Source organism: Amblyraja radiata, chromosome 26 (assembly GCF_010909765.2).
Source record: "Amblyraja radiata isolate CabotCenter1 chromosome 26, sAmbRad1.1.pri, whole genome shotgun sequence".
In the NCBI taxonomy this organism is placed as follows: Eukaryota; Metazoa; Chordata; class Chondrichthyes; order Rajiformes; family Rajidae; genus Amblyraja; species Amblyraja radiata.
Genome location: NC_045981.1, coordinates 12622261 through 12634707, shown reverse-complemented (window position 1 = coordinate 12634707; position 12447 = coordinate 12622261). Strand labels below are relative to the sequence as shown.

Below are 12447 nucleotides of genomic sequence, written 5' to 3'. Positions count from 1 at the left end.
TTTAAAGGTCTTGAAATTAAGTGTACGTTTCCCCCCATCCATTCGACCACCCAAAGTGCAACATCTCAGACGTGCTCAGATTAAACTTCCTGCCATTGCTCCACCAAATCTATATTCCACTGTATACTTTGACAGCCTTCCTCACTGTCTGCAACTCCACCTATTTTGTTGTTGTCAAGAAATCAACCCACAGAATTTACGAAATGTCTTAATAAATGCCATGTAGACAAGGTCCCCCCGCCGTACACTCACCTTCGATCACCTTTGTCACCTCCTCAAAACACTCAATCAAGTTTGTAAGTCATAACCTACACGGACAAAGTCATGCTGACTGTCCATACTTAGCTCATTCTCCTCAAAATAATCAGATTATACATGTTATTAGGTTTCCGCGCTGTATCTCTAAACTAATCTAAATCTCAACCTTCTGAATTGGGACATAACTACTGACTCACAGGTAAGAGCGTTTATTAGTTATCACTCTGCACCAGCAGAAATTGGAAAGACTTTGGGATCGAAGATTCTTTGCCAGTGAATTTCTGATCCAAACATGGATAAACTGGGATGCTTCTCAAAAAGTTGTAGGAGCAGTAGAGTGTAAAGAGGAAAACAGACAAAAGTCCCTCCGACTCTCAGTCTGAAGAAGGGTCTCGACTCGAGATGTCACCTATTCCCTTTCTCCAGAGATTACCTGCTGAGTTACTCCAGCTCTTTGTGTCTATCTTCAGACAATAATCATGATGGAAGATCAGTGTGCATCGGCTTAATGCTCTCATGCTCTCCGTGGTCAAAAGCAACAATCGTCAGAGGGAAGGTTTCTCCCATCAATTCTGGACATTTGTAGACAGAGCCTTGGGCACCAGCTCTCTGCTGATCCCTCTGACCAGCTTCCAAAAACAGAAACACGTTTGATTTAGATCTGAGAGACACTCCAGGGTTTTGCCAATTTTATGCTTCACCGAAAAATATTCTGGAACTAATGTTGAATCACACTGTTTCAAATGATAAATTGCTTTGCACCGAGTCTTTTAGCCATATTACACAGACTCACAGCAGAGTAAGATTGTTTAGTTTAGAGATACATCGAGGAAACAGGCCCAGCGATCTCCGTACATTAACACACACACGAGGAACAATTTTACATTTCTATCAAGCCAATGTACATCTTTGGAGTGTGGGGGGTAAACCGAAGATCTCAGAGAAAACCCACGGGGAGAACGGACAAACTCCGTACAGACAGCACCCGTTGTGGGGATCAAACCCGGGTCTCTGGCGCTATCAGCGCTGTAAGGCAGCAACTCTACCGCTGTGCCACCATGTCTTAATGCAGTCGCAGATACAGTAATCAGATAAAATGAATCTAAAATAACCTATTATGTAAAATCAATGTCACACGGCAATGTTGTCCAGAGCCACAAGACGTTGCTGAAACCGGAATAGTGAGCAAAAGAGCGGGTCAGGCAGTGGAGGTGGAGGTGGAGAGATGGACAAGTGGTATTTCAGATGTCCACCAGCACTACCTCCACTGAGTTGAGTTGACTACGTTCCTCCAGCACTTTGTGTTTCACACTGTTGTATAAAATGTGCTTTATCGTGTAATGAACAAAGACAAGTGGATTTCTGATGAAACAACCCCTCTCCTCCCCGAGCAAAACACAAAGTGCTGGAGTAACTCATTGGGTCACGAGTGTTTTTCATCTCACCCAGTGTGGGAACAGGCACTTTGGCCTAACTTGCCCACACCAGCCAAAATGTCCCAGCTACACTAGTCCCATCTGCCCGCGTTCGGCCCATATCCCTCCAAACCCGTCCTATCCAGTACCTGTCTAACAGTTTCTTAAATGTTGGAATAGTCCCTGCCTCAGCCTGTCCCTACCTTGCAGGTACAGCGGCAGTGAAGAAAGCGAATGGCATGTTGGCCTTTATAACAAGAGGAATCGAATATAAGAGCAAAGAGGTCCTTCTGCAGTTGTACAGAGCCCGAGTGAGACCACACCTGGAGTATTGTGTGCAGTTTTGGTCCCCTAATTTGAGGAAGGACATTCTTGCTATTGAGGGAGTGCAGGTAGGTTTACAAGGTTAATTCCCGGGATGGCGGGACTGTCATATGCTGAGAGAATGGAGCAGCTGGGCTTGTACACTCTGGAGTTTAGAAGGATGAGAGGGGTTCTCATTGAAACATATAAGATTGTTAAGGGTTTGGACACACTAGAGGCAGGAAACATGTTCCCGATGTTGGGGGAGTCCAGAACCAGGGGCCACAGTTTAAGAATAAGGAGTAAGCCGTTTAGAACGGAGACGAGGAAACACCTTTTCTCACAGAGAGTGGTGAGTCTGTGGAATTCTCTGCCTCAGAGGGCGGTGGAAGCAGGTTCTCTGGATGCTTTCAAGAGAGAGCTAGATAGGGCTCTTAAAAATACAGAGTCAGGGGATATGGGGAGAAGGCAGGAATGGGGTACTGATTATGGATGATCAGCCATGGTCACATTGAATGGCGGTGCTGACTCGAAGGGCCGAATGGCCTACTCCTGCACCTATTGTCTATTGTCTCAGCTACCTCCTCTGGCAGCTTGTTCCATACACCCACCACCCTTTGCGTAAAAAGGTCACCCCTCCGATTCCTATTAAATCTTTTCCCCTTCATCTTAAACTTATGTCCTCTGGTTCTCGATTCACCCACTCTGTGCATCTACCCAATCTGTTCCTCTTTAACAGAATAAGGATTGCCTTCGTACAATCAGATCAGAAATACCCCTTCAGTTAAGAAAATGTTGATATTTTGAAAATATTTATTTTCACACCCAACTTTTAAACCATAACCAATTTTACACAAAAAGCTACCACGTACCTTTTGCATGGAAAGTCCACCCTTTCCTGAAGTATTCGTGTAACATTATTCTATCTTGCAGTCCACCCTGACACACCCTGCTGTAAAACTGCCTGGCAATGTAAACATAGGCTGAGGGAATGGCCCCTGCCACACCCTTAGCACCGAGGAACCCATTCACCTCCGGTGAGGCTAACAATATCTGGTAGTCTGCGCTGGTTCCCAAAATCAGATCCATGTAGGCTTGAGTGAGGTTGAAGTAACCTGAAGTCAAGTATATCCTGGAATCCTCATCAGCTTCGGTCATCAAAACCTCAGTCACTTGCTCATCTATTTCTATTTGGAAAGGCTTCATTTGTATCAGTGGGTAAATCCACGTGTCTGCCTGCCTCACGTTTCTATCAAGAGGCGACTCTTCCCCAGAAGGACTCTCGGCCAAGCCCATTAGTTGGTTTGCGAGTTGCTGCTTGCGTCTTGCCTCGTGCACCACAGACATGATCCTCTTGTTTGCTGCCGCACAGAAATCTCTTCGACTGCCTGAAAAACAATTTCAACGGTAGAGTCACGGAAACATTCCCTTCTGCCCAACTCGTCCCTGCTGACCAAGATGCCCCATCCAAACCATTTCCAGTGGCCTGCACCTACACATTACACTTCACCCACCAATATTTTCCTCACACACTTCATAAGGTCATAAGTGATAGGAGAATTAGGCCATTCGGCCCATCAAGTCTACTCTGCCATTCAATCATGGCTGGTCTATCTCTCCCTCCTAACCCCATACTCCTGCCTTCAGCCCATAACCCCCGACTTCACCTTTCTATATCTCCCTGCAGACTCTGTCTTCCTCACAACCTGCTTTCCCATCTCCCTTCATGCTCTCAAGAAACTTGGGATACAATCCATTCTTGTCTCTTATTGCAAGTTGATAAAGCCTCAACACTGGCCCTTTCAGTGCGAACTAATCACAGCTTTGTCCATCAGATGTTGACCAGAAGTTCTCCTGATTGCTGGTTCACTAATCGTCTATCCCTGCTGATATGTTGCCCCCAAAATAAGCATTAGTGAGAAGTTAAAAAATAAGGCACCAAAAGTCGCAGATCTCACATTCAGTCTGGAGGGTCCCGGCCTGAAGCGTTGCCTAAGCCTATCCATCAGAGATGCTGCCTGACCCACCGAGTGAATCCAACACTCTCTGTTCTTCATAGTGAAATATCCCAGTATAATATTCATAATATTCCAGTATATCTAACTTTTGGAAAAAAAGGTGGAAGGTTTGAGAAGGTTTGTCACATTGCTAAATACTCAGTCTAACTTCTACAGATGCACAGTGGAGAGTATGCTGACTGGTTGCATCGCCGCCTGGCTTGGTAACTCGAATGCCCAAGAACAAAGGAGGTTGCCAAAAGTGCCCGGTCCACCACGGGTCTGAAGAAGGGTCTCGACCCGAAACATCACCCATTCCTTCTCTCCAGCATTTTGTGTCTATCTACGGGTATGAACCGTCCCACCATCGAAGCAATCTACAGACAGTGCAAAACAACAACAAATATTATCAAAGACCTATACTACCCTGACTGGGCTTTTATCGGGAGAACTGTTACCTCCAGGATCAAGATCAGCTTGTGTAGGAAGGAACTTCAGATGCTGGTTTAAACCAAAGTTAGACACAAAATGCTGGAGTAACTCAGCGTTAAGGCAGCATCTCTGGATATGAATGATGATTTAGTGCCACGTCACAGTGTTTTGCATGCACACGGTATGCAAAGAGTCGCCACATAACAGGCACCATCAGAGTTACAAAGTATCCCATTTGTGGTCCCCCTTAGTTCTCGCCAGTTTCACCACGCTGGATACATGGAAAGGTGACGTTTTGGGTCGGAACCCTCCTTCAGACTGAAAGATACGGGTGGGGGAAGCTTCTATCTTCCCGTCAACCATCAGGCTGCTGAAACACACTTCACAAACCTGACCGCAACCCTATCACAGCAATGAACATCTATGGGGTTATTTTATAGGTTAGACTACATACTTTAATTAACTCTCAAGCACAAGGGGTTAATTAAGAACCCAGTTGTTCAGGAGCCGTAAAGAATGACCTTAACTCAACAGAGCTCTATGTAAAGAAGCAAGTACATTGCAAAACCAGGCGGTTAAATTTTAACAAGGCATATAATGAAGAACGAGTTGGCCATGGTGGTTCGGGAAACTGCACTGACAAGATGTGACAGGAAATAAAATTGTCTGATTTATACATTTATTAAGAAATAATATACACCATAAGGCAGAAAAAAATGAAGAGGACAACCAGAATGATTGAGGCCAGCACATGAGGGTAAATATAGTATTAGGTCAAAGGGAAAGGCTTATGTTGCAAACAGACAATGGACAGTGTGCCCAAGGGTCAGGGATTCAGTGAAGGACATTGACAAATGAAAAACAGAATTTCAAGTGAAGCTGCGTGAAATATAACAAGAAACAGGGAAAACTGCCACAGCTATGAAAACAGGAAGGAAAAAAAAAGTTAACTATATTGGTCACTGGAAGACTGAGCCAGGAGAAAATAAATTTGGGAATACAGGCGCCCCTGACGTTATGGAGGTGTTTGTGTTCCTAGAAATCCATCCACATCACTATTTTCCTTGATCCCAAACCCTATTTCTCATTGAAACCAAAGACAGACACAAAACGCTGGGGTAACTCAGCAGGTCAGGCAGCATCTCTGGAGAAAAGGTCATAAGGCCATAAGCAATAGGTGCAGAATTAGGCCATTCGGCCCATCGTCGACTCCGCCATTCAGTCATGGCTGATCTATCTCTCCATCCTAACCCCATTCTCCTGCCTTCACCCCATAACCCCTGACACCTGCACTAATCAGGAATCTATCTATCTCTTCCTTAAAAATATCCATTGAAAGCCTTCTGTGGCAAAGAATTCCACAGATTCACCACCCTCTGACTAAAGAAATTCTTTCTCATCTCCTTCCTAAAGGAACGTCCTTTAATTCTGAAGCTATGACCTCTAGTCCTAGACAAAGGAATAGGTGACTTTTTGGGTCGAGAACCTTCTTCACACTGAAAGTCAGGAGAGAAGGAAACGAGAGATATAGAAGGTACATAGAAGAAATGAAAGATATGCAAAAAGCAATGATGATAACAAATAAATGAAAGATATCCCACGGTTTGTGGAGCTGCATTCCTGCAGGATCTGAGATTATATTCAACAATAATTCATAATTCTACTATTATACAGATATGGTACAAATTAAAAATTAAAAAAGGGAAAAAAATGTTATGAAGAACTATAAATGCCTGTCCAAATCCATTGCCTTTGAATCTTTTTGTTGACTCCCGAGTAATGCTTGAATAATTTAACTGTTTAATAATAATATTAGTAAGAGTGTCAGAGGTTATGGGGAGAAGGCAGGAGAATGGGGTTGAGTGGGAAAGATAGATCAGCCATGATAGAAAGGCGGAGTAGACTTGATGGGTCGAATGGCCTAATTCTGCTAGAACTTATGAAGTATTGTGGCGTCAGCTGATACACAGACCACTTATGGTCGAACCCTCATCAGTAGCTACGAAGCCTGTCACGTGACGTCAGGGGCTAAGGGGAGTGTCGTGCTACATAAGTATATCTCACCTTGAGATCTGCAGTCAACATGTAGCTGAGCTCGAGACAACACCCTCGCTCAGCTACAGCAGCAATGACAATTATGTTAGTGGACCAAACTTACATGTAACACCTGAATAAAGCAACTGTTTATTCACCTCGTCTGGTGCCACTACGGTATTGTGTTAAAATGTCTAGTATTCCGTTTCGGGACATATGACAATAAAATACTCTTCACTCTTATGAACTACATTCCAATCATTCCATGATTAAATGGTTTTTAAAAAGTGCTAAGCCTCAAAGGTGGTATCCTGTACTAAGTTGAAGAAGAGTCTCGACCGGAAACGTCACCCATTCCTTCTATCCAAGGATGTCGCCTGTTCCGTTAAGTTAATACAGCATTTTGTGTCTATCTTCAGTGTAATCCAGCATCTGCAGTTCCTTCCGACACACTAAGTTGTATGAATCTGTTCTCCAATGCTGCCTGCTATTTGTTATAAGCAGTGTTTCTGACTGTAAAGTGTATTCCTCTTTAAAAATTCATGCTTAGAATTGCTGACAATCTTAGGATTTATTATTCTTTCCAAGTTACCCTTGATGTGGTGCCGAGCTGTCTTCCTTGAACTCCAGTAATCGGTGTGATTAATATTCCACTACTGGACTTTTTACTGGAAAGTTAAAATATTTCAATCCAAAGACCTTGAAGGAATGTCAGTATATTTGCCAATCTTCTGTTGAAAAGTCAAAACAAATTCTGGGATCTTATCCTTAATTTATAGTTAATATCATTATTTTCTACAAAAAAAAACAAATGTGTTCAGGATGGATTCAAATAAATGGATTCAAGATTAATGTGTGTGCAGAAGATTAGTTTTTGTTGAGATCAGAGATACAGGGAGGAAACAGGGCCTTCGGCCCACCGAGTCCACGCCGACCAACATTCACCCCGTACACTAGTCCTATCTTACACTCTAGGGACAATTTACAGAAGCCAATTCAACTGCAAACCTATACATCTTTGGAATGTGAGAGGGAAGCAGAGCACCCGGAGAAAACCCACTCCGGTCACAGGGAGAGCGTACAAAGTCTGTACAGACAGCACCAGTAGTCAGGATCAAACCCGGGTCTGACGCTTTGAGGCAGCAACTCTACCGCTGCTCCGCTGTGCAGCCTTGTTATAAATATACTATTGCGAGAAAGATTTAGAGTAAATGTTAGGAAGAAATACAAAATTAAATGATAAGCTCAAATTTGTAAAAAAAAAAAAAAAAAGGACATGAAGCCAAGATAAATGTTTTTCTACATACTTAATGAGAAATATGAAAATGGTCGAAAGTTGTAGAAATATTTTGCATGCCTTGGTGGGAGACAAGGGAAAGCTTCCTTCTCGTGCCAGAACTCCCAGAGCGATGGAACGATATCATCAGATCAGTTTGGCTGCTCCTCTGGACCCGTTTAGTTTAGAGAAACAGGCCCTTCGGCCCACCGAGCCTGCGCTGACCAACAATCCCCGCACACTAGCACTATCCTACACACACTAGGGACAATTTGCAACTTTACTAAGCCAATCAGCCTGCAAACCTGTACGTCTTTGGAGAGTGGGAGGAAACTGGAGCTCCTGGAGAAAACCCACGCAGGTCAACAACAGATACAGCAGATGAGGTTGGAGGAAGTGGAGGTGATCCATGCCCCACCTGAAAGGTGTGTCGGGGTCCCTGGACAGAGTCAAAGGAGGAGGTATAGGGACAGGTGTTGCATCACCTGCGGTTGCAGGGGAGGGTACCTGGGGAGGGGGTGGTTTGAGTGGGAAGGGATGAGTTAACCAGGGAGTTGCGGAGGGAATGGTCTCTGCGGAAAGTAGTGGAAATGGGAAGATGTGACTTGTGGTGGGATCCCTTTGGAGGTGGCGAAAATGGTGGCGGTTTATGAGCTGTATGTAACGGCTGATGGGGTGAAAGGTGAGGACTAGGGGGACTCTAGTCTGCCAGAAAAAGGTCACATTATCATTAACAATAAATGGTCTGCAGTAACTAGTTATTAAATGTATGACCAAGGGATTATAATTTTCACAAATCGCTTATGTGGCAAATCCACTTCCATACATTTAAGAGAATAAGGAACTGCAGATGCTGGAATCTTGCATAGGAACATAATGTTCTACAGTAACTTAGCGGGTCAGGCAATATCTCCTGAGGACATACATCTGAAGAGGATTTCAATAGAAATTTATACATAAAAGCAATTTTTTAATAAAATATCTACAAACTAGATTTTGACCAAAAATCAGCAAGGAAATTAAAGAACAATTTGATTTGCTGTCACACTAATGAATTCATATTGAAATATGAAGAAACTTGAAATGGTGCCTCAAGGGTGTTGGCACAATATAACATTCAAATACAATACTTGTTTTGCTCAAAAATTGTGTTGGAAGGAACTGCAAATGCTGGTTTAAACTGAAGATAGACACAAAAAGCTGGAGTAACTCAGTGGGTCAGACAGCATCTCTGTGAGAAGGGTCGAGATGCTTCTTCAGAAGAGTCTGAAGAAGGGTCACAACCCGAAACGTCACCTATTCCACAGGTATTTCTTGCACTAAAATTAGTGAAGCGGCACATCATTTGAATTCCAAAACTGGATTTACAGCCTTTATGTCCTGCAAAATGTTTCAACTTTAAGTGCCACTCAGATATAGCTTTTGAACATTTAATATTGCCAAGTGTCACATGAAAATCAGTAAAGAAATGGCATTAAGTAGTCTTCAATTTACATGCCTTCACCACAGGGTGTCAGTGTGAAACAAGGAAAGATTATGTTTCACTACTGGCACCCGGTACATGCACACGATTAAATAAGGGTAAACATTTCATTCTAACTCTGTTTGGACTTTCAGAATTAATTTACTGATAAAGTTATTTGAAAAGTTACTCTTTTATTAAATTCTATTGTGTATTGTGTTCTTTTTACTTGTATGGCTGTATGGCAACTCAATTATCACTACCTTAATTGGAGCACGTGACAATAAATGTGAACTTGAACAAACTTATTTTGTTTATAGATCAAACAAGATGTTATCCATGGTATTTGTATGCAGCCTTTTGCGTGTGATAGTCGTTATTTTTCGTTTTGCACAGCGCAATTGCACTCACGTACAGTATTTGTGGAGGAAGGAACTGCTGGTGCTGGTTTACACGAAAGATGGACACAAAATGCTGCAGTAACTCCGGGACAGACAGCATCTCTGGAGAGAAGGAATGGGTGACGTTTCGGGTTGAAGTCTGAAGTCTCAGTCTGAAGAAGGGTCTCGACCCGAAACGTCATCCACTCCTTCTCTCCAGAGATGCTGCCTGTCCCGCTGAGTTACTCCAGCATTTTGTGTTTATAGTATGATTTGACTAGAAAGCAAGAAAACTAAGTTTTTCACTGTATCCTGATAAACAGGCTAAAAATAAACCAACACGGATAATTCCATAGGGGGGTACAGGCTCCAAGATAGGTTTAATTGTAGGAAAAGTTAATTGACCCTACCTGTAAATGGATGGACCATCCCTAGTTTCACCTCTGCTGTGTCGTCCTGCTCCAACTGTAGTGAGATATCGCTGACGGCATTGACCAGCTCCTCAAAGAAATCTGCTAGCTCATGGCAGTCACGGAGTAAAACGTAACGATCCTGGCGATTTGTAAAGTAGGAGTCACTGAGATTTGCTCTAGAATGTTTAAAACAAAAGGCAGGTTTTAGTATATGCAATATCCTATCAGCTCCTCAAATTCAGGTATCTTCAATGTATAGTTCCATTGTACAGCACTAATTACATTCACAAACACAACATATTTGGGCGGCACAGTGACGCAGCGATAGAGTTGCTGCCTTATAGCGCCAGGGACCCGGGTTCGATCCTGACTACGGCTGCTGTCTGCACGGAGATGGCACATTCTACTTGTGACCACGTGGGTTTTCTCCGGGTGCTCCGGTTTCCTCTCACACTCCAAACACATACAGGTTTGTCGGTTAATTGGCGTGGTGTAAATGCTCCTTAGTGCATGTAGGATAGTGTTAATGTGCGGGGATCGCTGGTCGGTGTGGACTTGGTGGGCCAAAGGGCCTGTTTCCACACAGTATCTCTGAACTGAATTAAACTATAAAATAATCTATTTTAATCTCAATTATTTTATACTCACCCACTAATAATAACATTATTGTCAAAGAGGTAGATTTTGATGTGTTGTAGGCCAATTGTCTCATTGAACCGCTCTGGAACAAGGAGTTTGAGAATACCGCGGAGATCGGGGGTGTGATATAGAGAGATACGCACTTGATTTGGAAACTTCTTCAGCAATGGAATCAGCATAGTCCGAGAGTTCTTTTTGCCTGGGGAATATCACAATAATCACAAATAGAATGACAACCAATCACAATTTTTTTAAGTTTCACACAAAGCAAATATAGTTTAGTTTATTGTCCACTGTAGCGAGATACAGTGAAAAATGTTTGTTGCATGCTAACCAGTCAGCAGCAAGACAAAACATGATTACAATCGAGCCATTTACAGTGTATAGATACATGATAAGGGAATAAAGTTTACTGCAAGGTAAAGCCAGCAGAGTCCGATCGTCCGAGGGTCACCAAAGAGGTAGATAGTAGTTCAGCACTGCTCCCTGGTTGTGGTAGGGTGATTCAGTTGCCCGATAACAGCAATAATTAATGTATTTTAATTGAATAAATGCAAATTGATCAAAATCTCACTGGCATAGAAATACAAATGTATCCTTACGGGTGGCGTGATTGTAATCATGTGTTGCCTTTCTGCTGACTGGTTAGCACGCAACAAAAGCTTTTCACTGTACCTCGGTACACGGGATAATAAAATAAACTCAAATATTGTATGTTTTGAATTGTAAATGTGCAATCGCACTTGAAATCTGGAATTGTATTAAAACGTTATAACTTTATAATGATCATTTTAATTTTGCCGCTTTCACCTTAAAACTATGTCCTCTAGTCTTTGACATTCCCACCCTGGGGAAAAGGTTCTGACCGTCTAAACCCCTCGTAATTTTATTTCTTTCCGGTCAATCGTGTCTTGTAGCTAAATTTCATACATGTCATAAGACAAGCCTGATATTTGTTTAACCTCGTTTTTATTTCCCCACATGCAAATGAAAACGGGTATCTAATGCATGCCTGCGTCCCATCCCAAAAGCAGTGAGGAGAAAGGATGTAAATGGTTTCTATTGTCCTTTTGTGGGAAAAGCCCAAATTAAGATTCCTAGGTTTATTAGTATTTACGAGGACGTTGCCAGGACTCCAGGGTCTGGGCTACACGGAGAGGTTGATTAGGCTGGGATTCTATTCCTTGGAGCGCAGGAGGATGAGGGTCGATCTTATAGAGGTGTATAAAATCATGAGAGGAATAGCTCCGGTAGACGTACAGAGTCTCTTGCCCAGAGCAGGGAAAATTGAGGATCACTGAGTCCGTACCGACCAAGAATCAGCCGCCAAGGGAGGACTAGACTCGATGGGCCGAATGGCCTGATTCTGCTCCTATCACACATTAATTTATGAACACATAACAATCTACAACTTGTCTTCACATTGATCACCAAAATAAAAATAAAATGGACAGTTTCCTACAATAGGGTGGTGCAGCGGTAGAGTTGCTGCCTTATGGCGCCAGAGACCCAGGTTCGAACCTGACTACGGGTGCTGTCTGTATGGAGTCTGTACGTTCTCCCTGTGACCTGCGTGGGGTTTCCCCGGAATCTCCGGTTTCCTCCCACACTCCAAAGACGTACAGGTTTGTAGGTTAATTAGCTTAGTATAATTGTAAATTGTCCCCAGTGTGTGTAGGATAGTATTAGTGTGCATGGATCACTGATCGGCGTGGACTCAGTGGGCCTAAGGGCCCTTTTCTGCGCTGTATCTCTGAACTAAACTAAATTAAGTTTCACTAATTAACTTACTGCTCTAATGCTTCAAATGAATTATTTTCGACATTTTAGGAATAGGT

The 12447-nt window shown here is 42.9% G+C and overlaps 1 protein-coding gene across 6 annotated transcripts in view; it reads right to left on the bottom strand.

Annotated features, from left to right (window-relative positions):
- The window catches only part of pgs1 (phosphatidylglycerophosphate synthase 1), a 29522-nt gene that overhangs the window by 10093 nt on the left and 6982 nt on the right, over positions 1-12447 (bottom strand). For all 6 annotated transcript variants that reach the window (XM_033044275.1, XM_033044272.1, XM_033044271.1 and 3 more), the window contains 3 exons: positions 10619-10808; positions 9968-10146; positions 2849-3364 (listed from right to left, as the gene is read on the bottom strand). In XM_033044275.1, coding sequence (XP_032900166.1) covers positions 2849-3364; positions 9968-10146; positions 10619-10808 — 885 coding nt within the window. The remainder of the gene's footprint in view (positions 1-2848; positions 3365-9967; positions 10147-10618; positions 10809-12447) is intronic.